The sequence below is a fragment of the Oryctolagus cuniculus genome, chromosome 2 (genome assembly GCF_051225735.1).
Source record: "Oryctolagus cuniculus isolate XC-2025 breed Fujian yellow rabbit chromosome 2, ASM5122573v1, whole genome shotgun sequence".
NCBI lineage: Eukaryota > Metazoa > Chordata > Mammalia > Lagomorpha > Leporidae > Oryctolagus > Oryctolagus cuniculus.
In genome coordinates, this window is record NC_142868.1 from 135583093 (window position 1) to 135597961 (window position 14869).

Genomic DNA, 14869 nt, shown 5'->3' on the forward strand with positions numbered 1-14869 from the left:
ATAGAAAAGACCGGGGCCCATTTTGCCCTATGGGCTTTAGGTTGCCACTCTCATCTAGAACATACATAGTGGTATGGAATGCAGTTCCCAAACAGACATCCTGAATATAGGCAGTGTGTTCTAGTTGCAGAATAACCACTGCAGTTAATATAAAGTGATTAAGTTTCTTCCTTTCTTTTGTTTTTGAGTTTTATTATTTCCATATAATTAATAGTTTTATTCATATATATCATAGAATTCTCTAACAAAGAATTATTTTAACTTCTGTGAACATTATGCCATATGGCTAAGGTAAAATTTAAATGTGTAATACTAAAGAGCTACAACAGGGACATTGAAAAATTAGTCTGTATTTTTTTAAACTTTATAAGGTACCTTTTCAGTACTTCACTTTGAGTCCTCTTAGGAGGGGATCATTTTGATAATTTGTATGTTTGGTTACTTATATTTTGTCTTTTATTGTCTCTTTAAAATCTATTTGTTTTGTGAAATATGTTGGTGGAGTAGTGATTTTTTTTAAAGTAGTGAAATTAGTTTTCATTACCTATCCCCATTTTCCTCCTCTTAAAATTAATTCCAATCTGTGTACAGTGGTTAAGAAGACTTGATCACAGATATAATTCCTAGTTGAAGAAGTCTGATTTCATTTATGATACTGAAAATCTTTCTTTAAGAAAAAAGTGACTGTTAACTCTGAATTTGATGGCAACCCTAATGTTTGTCAAGCCCTAGAGACAGATAGTAATCACACTGTAATTTCTGACAACTTTGTTTTCTTTTCTCCTCAATCATAGCTTTTTTGTGGTTGAAGATCATATTTTGCATACAACCCAGGGATTAGTAAATAGAGCCTACATTGATGAACTATGGGAAATGGCACTTTCAAAAACCATAGCAGCACTCCGAACCCACTCGGTATGTGTGAAACCCAAGAGAAGTTCATATTTAGATCTGATTATCTATATACCGGATAGTGTTTTACTGCTTTAAAATCAACATAAATGTAATTTTTGGAATGTCTCATTTGGAGCCAAATGCATGTGTATATATATGTGTGTGTGTATGTATGTATGTTTCCTTCAGTGACATTAGAGTAGAACCCTGGCATATCTAACACTGAGCTCTCTTTTGGGAAATGTTCTTTGCAATAAGAAAATATCAGCTAACGTCTATTGATTGCTATCTATGTGTCAGGCATTCTTCTGTGTATTTCATGTGCTGTCTTCTTCATCCTCTATAACCCTATAAAGATAAACATTATTATTGTGCTTGCCTTAAAATGTGAAGAAGAGAACCTCAGAGAGCTTAGATTAGCAGCCTAATGACACACAGTAAGAGGTGAAACTTAGATTCAAATCCAGATACAGTCCTTGTTCTTTGCCACTACTATGTAATGCCTTCTGTAATACCTATTAATATTATACACTTTGATTTGGAGTTCATCATTTTACTCTTACTTTTTGGGAAAAATGTTTACAACTGTCAAATCGCCTAATCATCAGTTTTCATGATATATTGATATACTTCAACATAGCATGGGTTTTGGTATAGTCTATTTTAGGTGGACACTGCTAGTTCTGAAGTAATCATTTGTTCAATAATTCAGTATTTCTTTAATAGTGATTGTTTTGTTGGCAGTGGTCGTAAAACAATGAACAAGAGTCTGCTGTCAGAGAGTTATATTTTAATTGGAGGAGAGACCCAAATAAATAAGAATATTAGGCAATGGTGATATAATGCAAGCAGTTAAAATGAAACAGTAGATTAGGGCATCAGATTGCCTCCTTTTGGTTCATTGAGAAGAGGTGGCCTGTTGAGGTCCAAATATCAAGGAGTCACCATTTATGCAAAGACAATTAAATGATCATTTTAGGCATAAGAAGCAGTTGTTCAAGTGTTTGAGAAATAATAATGAGGAGTTGATAAGCTAATTTAGCATTTTAAAAACTTTATTAAATGATTCTCCTATCTAGTTGTGCTTGCTAGAGACTTGAAATTATCCATGACCCTTCAACTGTCTTTGTAAATGTTGCAGATAGTAAGTACGGTATGCAAAATCTAAATTTCAAGGAGCCTAGTCCTGTTAGAGATTTGAGAGAAATCCAGAATGGAAAGACCATAGAACACAGAAAGCTAGGTAAAGTAGGAAGTGAGAATGGAGAAATGTGCAGATGCCATCTGATTTAGGAATTGTTTGACCCTTTTAGTGTTGTGCTGAGTGGTGTGTGTGTGTGTGTGTGTGTGTGTGTGTGTTTCAGGGCTGTGGAGTAAATTAAGAATGAAATGATCATATTTACATTTTGATAAAATGATTTTTTAAAGATTTATTTATTTATTTATTTGAAATTTGGAGTTAGAGAGAGACAGAGACAGATCTTCCATCTGCTGGTTTACTCCCCAAATAACTGGGGCTGGGCCAAGCTGAAGCTAGAAGTCAGGAGCTTCATCTGGGTCTCCCACAGGTGTGCAGGGGCTCAAGCACTTTAGCCAACCTCTTTTGCTTTTCCAGGCACATTAGCAGGGAGTTGGATTGGAAGTAGAGTGGCCAGGACTCAAACTAGCACTCATATGGGATGCTGATGTTGCAGGTGGCAACTTAACCTGCTACAGTACAATGCTACCTTGAGAAAATTACTCTATCTAGAATACACCTGATAGGATAGTCTGGCATTTTAAGCAAGAGATAACTTGGATCAAAGAATGATTGCAGACATCCCAAGCAGTATCTAAACCACTACTCCAACTGTGTGCCCCTGAGAATCACTTTATCATGTCCCTCCCACCTCTTGAATCCTACTCCCCAAAACTGAGACACAGTTTTGTTGCACAGTATATCTATAAGTTAAAATGGAGATAACTAACATATTTCAGTATCTGGTATTTTTCGCCAAGAAATATATGGGGGCTTAAAAAGTTCCCAGAGATATGAAATTAAAAGATAAATTTATGTTTGTGCAAAATGTTTTTGAAATCCATGCATAATATTTTCTTAGTACACATTTTTATGAACTGAAGACTCTTCATAAATAATTTTTCTTTTTTTATATCTTTTGGTAAAATATTCTATATGCTTCCTTTTGAGGCTCTTTGGATGTTTTATATTTTGGAGGAATATTTTGAGGAAGGCGTTTCATCCCATCATACTTGTTAACTAGTGGTACAGTCATTGTATGGGAGAGAAGTCTCTGATTTTGAGTACTTATTTTATATCTTAAAATTGTTGAATGTTCCAGTTTTCTTTTGATTCCTGAAAAATGCTTTCTTTCTTTTAGAAAGCTACTTTCCAAGCACCACCTTTTTTTCCCTTTTCTTATTATTTCCTCCATGACTTATACATTTGAGAAAGTGACAAATCTATAGGGTTCTTCCTGCAGAAATATGTACCCCTTATTTAGCACCATATTTGATGATGTTAGGAGTAGGGCTGTTTTCATGATGTGGGCTTATGTTTCTATAAAGTGTGAGTCTATGATGTAAGTTAATCTTAAGGGAGTTTTTCTTTGTAGATCTACAGTATGTTCTTTTGGATTGAAGAATAAATGATAAAGTATCCTCCCTCCTCCCTGCCACCCCCACCAGTAGTTCATCAGTCTGTAGAGGCAGAAAATAGATTCATGGTTAGGATGTACAGAGTAGGAGAATAAGGAAGTGCTAGTTAAAGGGTGCAGACATGCCCTAACATATGATGATTTGCCTTATGATTTTTTGATGTTGTAATAGTGAAAAAGTGATATGCATTCAGTGAGAACCAAACTTTGAATTTTGAACTTTTCTTGGGCTGCTGATATTCATTCCTGATGCTTAGCAGTGGTGGCTAGCTACAACTTCCCATCAGCCACATGAATGGGGAGGTAAACAATGGATCCTCTACAATTATTATGTTGTTAACCTCTGATGCTTAGTAAGTTTTGACTTATGGTATGTTCAATTTAAAATTGTTTTATCTGATTATAACCCCATTATAAATTGAAGAACATCTGCATGTTAAAAGAATGTTATGCTGATGCAGAAGGGAGTTCATTTCAGGAATGGCTCAATATTAAAATATATTGAATGGGTGTTGTGGTGTAGGGATGTCTGTATCCCATACTGAAGTGCTGGTTTAAGTCCTGGTTATTACTTAGCTTCTGATCCAGCTCCCGGCTAACCTGCCTGAAAGCTGTAGAGGATGGCTCAAATGCTTGAGTCCCTGCCACCCTGTAAGAGACCTGGATGGAGTTCCTGGCTCCTAGCTTCAGCCTGGCCCAGCCCTAGCTATTGTGGCCATTTGAGAAGTGAACCAGCACATGGAAGATCTCTCCATCTTTCTCTCTCTCTTACTTTGGCTTTCAAATAAATAAATACATCTATCTTCAAAAATATTAAAAGATATACCAATGTGATTATTAATGATATGTACACCAGAAGCAAAATGATATACTGAATATATGTATTTTCAGATCACCTAATTAAATTCTGATCATATAAAATGGGGGAAACCAAACTGAAAATGGAAGCTCTGTAAATTTTCATCTATCAGCCAGAAATTTTAATAAGATTTCTTTGAACTTAGAAAATAGATGAAATAAGAATCAGATAAAAGAAAATATTTAATTAAAGATAGCGTTATAAAATAAAATATTAAATCAAATATGGTGTTGTCACAGGAGACATTCTTTTAAATGTGGTCTAGGAACATACTAAATTCAGAATTAACAAATACAATGAGCAAGGATGGAGCCTGGAAGATATATGGAAAATTGCTTAAATGTCTACTTTCAAAAACCTTAACCCAACAGGTTCCATTAGTGAAGGTTTCTAGTACTGCTTTTTTTAGCAACATGACTTATCTGTCCCAACCACTTCCACAGAGCCTATAGTCAGATTCTTTGGAAACAAACTCAAAACTGCAGAAGAGGAAACCCATACTAATCATCTTCACTAATCAACCCATTCCTTCATTCTAAAATATGAAAAAACAGCCATCAGTCATGAAATATTTGAATAAAATCAATTACATGAGATAGGAAACTAATAGAATAGCTGTTCTTTTAGCAAATACACGTTATTATTGCTCAGGAGGAAAAGTTACAAAGCAATGATTATTTCTAATGTTAGAAGTGTAGAAGGCTATGTTAGTCACGCCAGACCTTCACCTGGAAACAACTAAAAGTGATGTTTTATGTATTTAAGATATTCTTTTAAGTCTCAAAGTGTTTAGTAAGGATAGTAAGGAATCAACCAGCCAAATACAAGAGAAATTGAGAATCCAGAGAGTTTGGCAAAGCACTGAAACTGCCTTTGCCACCGACAGTACTTGTAAATTCACGTTTACAACCTGACTTTTGATTTTGACAGCTTCTTGGGCCCATCCAAGATAGTTTAAAATGGTATCCTTCCCACATTAACTGAAAAAGACTATTCCTACCTAGTATTTTATATATATGTGTGATATATATTTTTAATAGGAATTGACTATCAGGATGAAAGGAAATATAGACCAAAAGTTGAGGCTCTGGTAGTTAATATATGAAAATGTGAAAGCCCAAACCATAACTGTTTTAGGAGATAATATCATATGTATAAAATATATGAAAAAATGAATAATATTTACAGATAAATCAAAATAACTCAATATGTTTAAAGCTGTTAATAATTCCTGCAAAATGGGAGATAACTTTTTTTGATGAAGAGTCCAGATCATTTCAAGTAAACAATGAGCAGAAAGGGTATGACTTATTAACATTTATTATCAAATTAAAAAGTTCTGATCCAATAAAAAAGGAAAAAAAAATTATATATAGAAAGCTTAGAGAAAGATAGCTTGACTAGGTCAAAACGTGTCAGTAATTCTAGGAAATGTCAAAAAGTCAAAAAACATCTTAGAGAGAGAGGCTTCCTCCTTTTTTTCTCGACAGGCAGAGTGGACAGTGAGAGAGAGAGACAGAGAGAAAGGTCTTCCTTTGCCGTTGGTTCACCCTCCAGTGGCCACCGTGGCCGGCGCACCGTGCTTATCAATGGCAGGAGCCAGGTACTTATCCTGGTCTCCCATGGGGTGCAGGGCCCAAATACTTGTGCCATCCTCCACTGCACTCCCGGGCCACAGCAGAGAGCTGGCCTGGAAGAGGGGCAACCGGGACAGAATCCGGCGCCCCGACCAGGGCTAGAACCCGGTGTGCCGGCGCCGCAAGGCGGAGGATTAGCCTAGTGAGCCGCTGCGCCGGCCAAGTCTTCCTCCTTGATACTATGTGTTTCCTCTTGTCCTTGCTGGTGCTATACTTACCTTTAGTGAGGAGCCCTGATTTCTCACCCTCACTGCAAGACTGTGACACACATACAGATCACTACACTTGGGAAAGGTTTCCCTTATTCTGCCATGTGTGAACAAGGGTCATGGCATCATTTTCTTTTCACATGTGCTTTGATTTTATGGGGGATGTGTTCATTGTTTCCCTCTCTCCCTCTCTCTTTCTATCTTTCATCTCTGTCTCTCTATTCCTCCCCCTGCCTAGGAGATATTAATTCACATTACCTGAAAGATTAAAAATCAAAGCAGCAAAAATGGCAGTATTCTACAAAATAAATAGAATTTAATTTCAAAAACCATAATTAGGAAAATGGGAATTTTGTACTAATACTAGTTTTTTCCCACTAAAAAGACAATTGCCCTTTTAGAGGGGACAGTATGTATGAGACAAAAGCTTTTGGTCATAAGAAAAGCTGATTGGACCACATCATTGTTTATTGACTATTTCTTTATGAAATTGAGAGATCAAATAATGAAATGATAATTGAGAGAATTTGCTCTCAAAATCAATGAACCTTTAAAATACCCCTCTTTTTTATCATGCCTGCAGAAACTATCTTCCATGTCAGTTAATTTTTCAGATTTTATTTGTATTAGGTTTTATGTGCACTTTATAATTTTTACTTTCCTTTTTATAAATGTTTACTTTATATTTCTTCAGTTGCTTACTGCTGTTTTGTTTTTGTTGTTTCATCAATCTTTCCTAAGGTTTGTCTTCATTACTGATTTTATTTTTAACTTAGGCTTTTGGCTTAATTCATCAAATCTTTCGTATCCTTTCTATGCATTGAATTTGGGCTTTAATTTTATCAATTCTACTTTCTTATTTATGATTTATTTGGCTTTCCTTTCATAAATTCAATGCTTAGTTTATTTTCAATCTTTTGTGTTTTATAATGCTTACATGTAAAGATATAAATTTGTTTTAAAAATATAGTAGCCATATTCCACAGGTTTTTGATAGGAAGTATTGCTATTCATTAAAAAATAATCTAAGTTTCAATTTTGGTTTCTTCCTTAATTGAAATGTTGTTTAGAAGTGTGTTTTTAAATTTCCAGATGTTAAAAATGTCGGTCATGGCTTTTGAAAGCTTTCTGCTTGGCTATTCTGTGGCTGCATCTGGTGTTACCTTAGAGCAGGAAAGGGATGGACTCTTTCTAGGAGGGCCTTCACCAAGTGAAGCCTTAAGCAATTAAATAAAAGAAAATTTAGTCATGTATTTCCTAACTGTTTTCCCCCTTTGTCTTTTATTTCCTTTAGTCTTACTGCTCTGATCCAAACCTTGTGTTAGACTTGAAAAACCTCATTGTACTTTTTGCTGATACACTTCAGGTATGTGAGTTCTATTTACATAATGCTCATCTAAATTCATATTTAATCAGCTCCAAGTGTTTTCTTATCTGCATAATCTTGGATAAAAACCTTTTAGCTTCTGGTTGTGTTTATTGTTTTCCTAGAGCTAGATCTTTTTAAAATCTCTGTTGACATTACATGGACATTACTCTAACCTTTTATGTTTTCATAAATAAAATTCTCACCCCCTTTTTCCTCTCCCATCAGTCCAACTAATTGAACCACTCAAGCCAGAAGTTTCTCAAAATGTTCTTAATTTATATATAGCACTGAGTGATTTTATAGTTTGTTTAACTACCATCTTGAGTAATGATGATTGAGATGAACCACATATTTTACCCAGTGGAATAGCATTAAAAGTGGGTCTGATCGGTAGTGTTTACAACTTCTCTCTCTACTCTTATGTTTGCTATAGGTCGTTAGAGTTACTAGGAGGAGTTGGAGGGAGAACTTAGCTGACAGTCCCCCTACTATATAGTGATTTTACTTGTCATCATTTCTTTTGTTTCTATCTAGCTTAGATAAATTGGTATGTATCTTTGAATTTTTTTTTAAAGTTCTTTATTTTTTATTTTTTTGTTCAATCCTGAAATTCTTCATTGGCACTGTGTAAGGGACTGATGCTGGGAGCCAGGAACTCAATCCAGGTCTCCCATGTAGGTGGCATGGACAAAACCACTTCAGCCTTCATCTGCTGCCTCCCAGGATACATACTATCAGGAAGCTGGAATCAGAAGTGGAGCTGCAAACTCAGGCAGTCCAAAATGTGCTGTGGATGTCCTAATCAGTGTCTTGATTGCTAAGCCTAATGCCCATCCCTGTGTTGAGAGAAGAACACTAGATGTTAGTTGGAAATGAAAGATTCTCTACTATCATGTTTTCATTTAAATTGTTACCTCAAGAACAAAATGTCTTCCAGTTCTTAAAATGTCTCATGTTGTTAAAAAAGTTACCTTAGAAAATGAAGGTATTTTTAAATTTTGTTTTAGGTGTATGGTTTTCCTGTAAATCAACTTTTTGATATGCTGTTAGAAATCAGAGATCAGTACAGTGAAACTCTGCTGAAGAAGTGGTCAGGTATTTTCAGGTGAGAAACCATCTGTAGTCATGTGTGTATATGCATGTATGTGTACACATGTTGTGCCAAAAAGATTTTCCATATGTAATAAACAACAAGAAAATGTGGTTTTTATTTTTCTGGCTACCCTAGATTATAATCTAGAATTCAAATGAGTTGTAATAATGTTTCAAATTATTTTTTCAAGCTATCTAATCTCAGTGTATTAATATCTACAGTGCTGAGAAGTCCCTAAGCCCCATTTTCACACTTTTATTATCTTGGATAAATGTCAGATTCCTTTGTTCAAACCATCCATATCAACTTGTGGTGTCTTCTTCTGGCTTTTTGTTGTTTGTTTTTTTTTTCCTTAGGATCATACCTAGTTTAAGGCACCCTTACAAAGTAGTGGTATTTGAGCCCTTATGGATACTTTATGCTTTGGAAACCCTTTTTGAGAACTAATAGTCTTTGGGAAGGGGCTTATTATAGTACAGTATTTGAAGCAAATTATGTAAATGATTATTGTAGTATGAATACTATAATAAAGTTCTCAGTTACATCTCCCACTCAGAAATATGTCTGTGCACGATTTTCTTGACACCTATTTCATGTCAATTCGTTTGAATTTCCTCTCTTTTTATACCCTTAGTCATTTACTATCAGTGATCTTCCTGTCTATTGAAAGATAGCTTTTCCCAATCAGCTTAGCTCATTTTTGAATTTTTTTAAAAATATTTTTTAATTTTACTTGAAAGTCAGAGTTACACAGAGAGAAGGAGAGACAGAGGAGAGACAGAGAGGGAGAGACAGGTCTTCCATCTGCTGGTTCACTCCCCAAATGCCTGCAATGTCCTGAGCAGCGCCGATCCGAAGCCAGGAGCCAGGTACTTCTTCTGAGTCTCCCACGCGGGCGCAGGGGCCCAAGGACTTGGGCCATCCTCCACTGCTTTCCCAGGCCACAGCAGAGAGCTGGATTGGAAGTGGAGCAGCCAGGACTCAAACTGGCACCCATATGGGATGGTGGCACTGCAGGCAGCGGCTTTACCTGCTATGCCACAGCGCCGGCCCCCATTTTCAAATTTATTCTAGCTTTAAGATTTTACATTGTTATTTTAATCTTTTTTATATATTGGGTTTTCTTTTTAAAAATTATTTATTTATTTACTTATTTGAAAAACAGAGTTAGAAAGAGAGAGAGTGAGAGGCAGCAAGAAAAAGAAATCTTCTACCTGCTCATTTACTCCCCAGATGGCCATAACAGCCAGGGCTGGGCGAGGCAGAAGCCAGGAACCAGGAGTTTCATCTAGTTCTCCCATATGGGTGCAGGGCCCAAGCTCTTCTGCTTTCTCAGGTGCATTAACAGGAAGCTGAATTGGAAGTGGAGCAGCTGGGACTCAAACTGGCACCCATCTGCGATGCCAGTGCTGCAGGCGGCAGCTTAACCTGCTGAGCCTCGGCACCAGCCTGTTACTTCAATCTTAATCTTCATAGTTTATGAGCATATTCCTGATTATCATTTGGTACAACTCATCTGTATATTAATGTAATTATTTATATTTTTAAAGCTCAGATTTATCTGTTACAATTGTATTTAGCAGAATTTTATCTCAACAGGAAATTTGAAAATTAATAACATGTTTTATAAATAGTCTAAGATGCTTCTGATCTGATTTCTTCAGTGAGTATCTGTGTTGACTTTGGTAGTGTGGTTTTTCTATTAAAGAACTCTCAATATAGTAAAGGAGGGGGAATCTATAGATGAAACAAATATGTGACTAACAGAGAGCAGTAGATGAAGTAATTAAACATTGTTTACATTTATTACAGAAATTACCTTGCCTATCTGCCAATTTTGAAAATAGAATAGAAAATTTATGGGGGCCATTGTTGTGGTGCAGCAGGTTAAATAGCTGTCTGCGACATTGGCGTTCTATATGGGCGCCAGTTCATGTCCTGGCTGCTGTACTTCCAGTTCAGCTCCATGCCTCTGCACCTAGGAAAGCAATAGAAGGTGACCCAGATACCTGGTTTCCCCCAACGTGGGAGACCCAGATGAAGTTTCTAGCACTTGGCTTCAGTCTGGCCCTACCCTGACCATTGTGGCCATTTGAGAGTGAACCAATGGATGAAAGATTGCTTTATCTTTCTGTCTCCCTTTCTCTCTGTAACTCTGCCTGTCAAATAAATAAATATATCTTTATAAAATAGAAAGTTGAGTGCAAAATTTAAAAATATAATCAAATTGATTGTATTACGATAAAAAGAAACAACCTGTTTACCTTTTCTAGTTTACTTCTCATTTGCTGGGAGATCATGTTCATAGTTGTGTTCCATTTACTTCAGTATAGTTTCCTGTTTCTTCATTAAAAGATGGGCATACCCAAAATGAGATATCTGTGTTGTGGAGGAATATAATAGATATTTGGCAGTGTTCATTTTGATTTGTGGTATGTATACAGCCACTGAGGTTCATCAGATTATTTGTAATTAACCCACCATTCTTCCCTGTTATATCCTTTCTCTCCTCCTGTCCTGCCTCCATCCTCTGCCTCCCTCCCTGTTTTCTTTCTTTTTTTTTCCATCCTTCATTTTACTGTTGTTTTTATAGGACCATACTTGATTCTGACAACTACAGTCCCATACCAGTAACAAGTGAAGAGATGTATAAAAAGGTGGTAGGACAATTCCCATTCCAGGATATAGAGCTGGAAAAGGTAAGGAATATTTTAAAATAGACAAGCTTTCATCAAAGTAGTTTCATTGAGAGCATCGCCTTCAACTCAGTTGGTTAGAATTCTGACCACCTCAATGCTTTGTTTTTCAGGCTTAGAAAAAAAAACAGCATTTCCTGATCTGGGAATCTGTAGATGGCTTTGGGGTCCCATCATGTCTGAAGTGTTTGGAGGATTACTGGGGGGTTTTCCAGTTTAGATTATACATCAAAGTCCTTGCTTTTATGAAAATTGTTAAGTGTTTCCTCTGAAAAACAGTGAAATTTACCCTGTATGGCATGTGAATCTGTTGCTTTGACAGTGAACTGAGTTGGGTATTCACTACCACATTAAGTAGACAGAGCAGTTACCTCATCCCAGCAATTCTTTCCTGCTGCGCCTTTGTAATCCACCCTCCCCTAACTACATCCCTTGGAATTTACCATTCTGGTCCCTACCCATCTACTTTGCCTTTTCCAGTGTGCCAATTAAATGGACTCAGGCAATATATAGCCTTTTGAGACTGACTTCTTTGAGGCAGCACAGTGCTTTTGAGATTATCCGTGTTGGTACTTGTATCCATGCTTCCTTCTTTCTTACTGCTGAGTGTGAACTCTGTTTTTTTATCCTTTCACATGTTAAAAGACATTTGGAGTATTGTCTTATTTAAATTGTGTCTTACTCTTTTTGAAAACTCTTGGGGACATTTTCTTAAATTTGAGGTTGTTAAGCAGACAAGCTCACAATGTGGAAGAAAGTTCCTTTTGTATTTAAAAAGATGTATAAATATCTTTAATGTATGTTCATTTGTGACTCACTTTCATTAATCCTTGCATTTACAGCAGTCATTTCCAAAAAAGTTTCCTTTCTCTGAATTTGTGCCAAAAGTTTACAACCAAATTAAAGAATTTATCTACGCCTGCCTTAAGTTTTCAGAAGATCTTCATCTAAGGTATAGTATGAAAGAGTGGAAAGGAAACCAGTGTTAAGATTGTGACTTTTTTCTATATGAATTTTCTGAAAAGCTTTTGCTATTCTCTTCACCTTTGATTTTCAGCATCTTAATATTGGTCTTTCACTGCATGGCACTGCTATGGTACATAGTTATGATGATAGGGAAAGATGGTAACTTTTGAATAATTTTTAAAATCTGTATTTACCTATCTTATTCTATACTATTTTATTAACCAGTTTGCACTGTAACCCTAATTGTTAATGAGAATTCTCTAGAAAATTGTAGTATAACATTAATTTTAACATTCTACTTAATGAAATTTTAAAGCTAGAAGTGGAGTAACAGAAGAAAATCCTTTGGAAACTTTATAATTACTCTATTTATTTGTCTTGGTATGTGCTAGACTAAAGGTATCTTTTTTTCTTTGTTCTCTTATTGGTTTATGTATCATCCATTCTGACTAAGCTGTTATTTGTCAGCTGCTACTTGGCAGTTAAGATATTAAGATGCTGAAAATTTGGTCCTGTCTTCAACGAGTATCTAATACAATTGAGGACTGCTGCAAATATACAGGAACAACACAGTAGCCACCCCTAACATAACCTGATAATGTTAGGAAAGTTCTCTTGTAGGGTAGACATATTTTATCTTTTATTCAACACATAATCCTCTGTACCCAACTCAGTATTTTTTAATAATAAATTAAAGAGTGAAAAGTATGGGAAATAGTTTGAGTCACTTGTTTTATAGCTATTCTTACTAAGAAAAAGAATGAAAGACAGGTTTACCCAATTTGTTTGTTCTTTTTCTTTGAAGATGAGATTGATTTCATAGAAATAGAAAATGAGATTGTCTTTAAAAGTTATAAAGCAAAAGTTTGTTTTTACCCTAGAATTTTCATTCCCTGACTCATGGCTCCCACATACCCACCCTACTGACCAGATTACCTCATACTAGAAAATATTCTATAGGATATTCTTAAGTATATTGCTGTAGGTAAATTGTTACAAAATGATTTAGTATCCTGGAGTATATTTTCCTTAAGACCTGGAGTCACAGAGATCACTATATCAATCATAGCTATCTTAAAGCGGCAGTTAACATGACATATGAGACCATATGTACAAGAACAATTCTTTGGGGCCAACATTGTGGTATAGTGGGTCAGGCTATCGCCTGCAGCAGCAGCATCCCATATGGGCACTGGTTTGAGTCCTGACTGTTCCACTTCCAATCCAACTCTCTGCAACTGTGCCTGCGAAAGCTGTGGGAGACGGCCCAAGTGCTTGGGCCCCTGTACCTACATGGGAAGCCCAGAAGAAGCTCCTGGCTCTTGGCTTTGGATCAGCTCAACTCTGGCTGTTGCAGCCATTTGGGGAGTGAACCAGTGGGTGGAAGATATCTCTATCTCTCCCTCTCTCTCTGTAATTCTGCCTTTCAAATAAATAAATGTCTTTCAAAAATAATAAAAATAAAAGCAATTTATTGTGTTATATGTAAGGGCCTCAAAACAAGAAAAACTGTTGGATTGAGAGTTTCATGTAGTTCTATAAATATCTATTAAGTCAAGTTTTCATTTCTTTTTCTTGCAAGCATTCTCTATGGCCAGAAGATGTAGAAAATGTAATTGCATGTATTCTGAGGACCTAGTATTTCTGAAAGAAAGTTTCTTTCTTTCTTTCTTTTTTTTTTTTTATTTGACAGGAAGAGTTATAGACAGTGAGAGAGAGAGAGACAGAGAGAAAGGTCTTCCTTCCATTGGTTCACTCCCCAAATGGCTGTGCCAATCCAAAGCCAGGAGCCAGGTGCTTCTTCCTGGTCTCTCATGTGGGTGCAGGGACCCAAGCACTTGGGCCAACCTCCACTGCCCTCCTGGGCCACAACAAAGAGCTGAACTGGAAGAGGAGCAACCGGGACTAGAACTCAGCCCCCTATGGGATGCTGGCGCCGCCCTGGCGCCAGCCCCGAAAGTTTCTTTTTTTTTTTTTTTTTTAAGAAAAGGCAAATAAATGGCATTTTTGGGTAAAATAATATTCTATCATTTGCCTTTGATTTTAAAATAGAATAAACAAATATGGATTTTTAATATTGTAAAATTAGATAATTGTGAGGAGTTTGGAGATTATAGAATCATATAAAGAAGAAAAATTTAAAAGTCCCCGAATTCTACCACATATCAATAACACTCCAAATATGGAGATTTTTTTCTTCTAGTCTTTTGTCTTTGTGAATACATACACATGCTAAGCACCTTTTAAAAAAATTATTAGTGCACATATGGTTGTGCATTAGGTTGATCCACCACTTGTTAAACATGTATCCCATATTAGAATGCTGATTTGAGTGCTGGCTGCTCTGCTTCCTGCTAATGCATTGTAGACGGCAGGGGAGTATGGCTTAAGTGTCTGGGCCCCTGTCACCTAGAGACAGTTTTGGCTCCTGGGTTTGGCCTGGCCAAGACCTACCTGTCATAGGCATTTCGGGAATGACCAGTGCATAAACA

General features: G+C 36.2%; 1 protein-coding gene across 2 annotated transcripts in view; it reads left to right on the forward strand.

Annotated features, from left to right (window-relative positions):
* Window positions 1-14869, forward strand: part of EXOC6B (exocyst complex component 6B) — a 683510-nt gene that overhangs the window by 355967 nt on the left and 312674 nt on the right. For both annotated transcript variants that reach the window (XM_002709766.6, XM_089327552.1), the window contains exons 11-15: window positions 795-915; window positions 7548-7619; window positions 8630-8727; window positions 11309-11414; window positions 12254-12363. In XM_002709766.6, the coding sequence (XP_002709812.1) occupies window positions 795-915; window positions 7548-7619; window positions 8630-8727; window positions 11309-11414; window positions 12254-12363 (507 nt within the window). The remainder of the gene's footprint in view (window positions 1-794; window positions 916-7547; window positions 7620-8629; window positions 8728-11308; window positions 11415-12253; window positions 12364-14869) is intronic.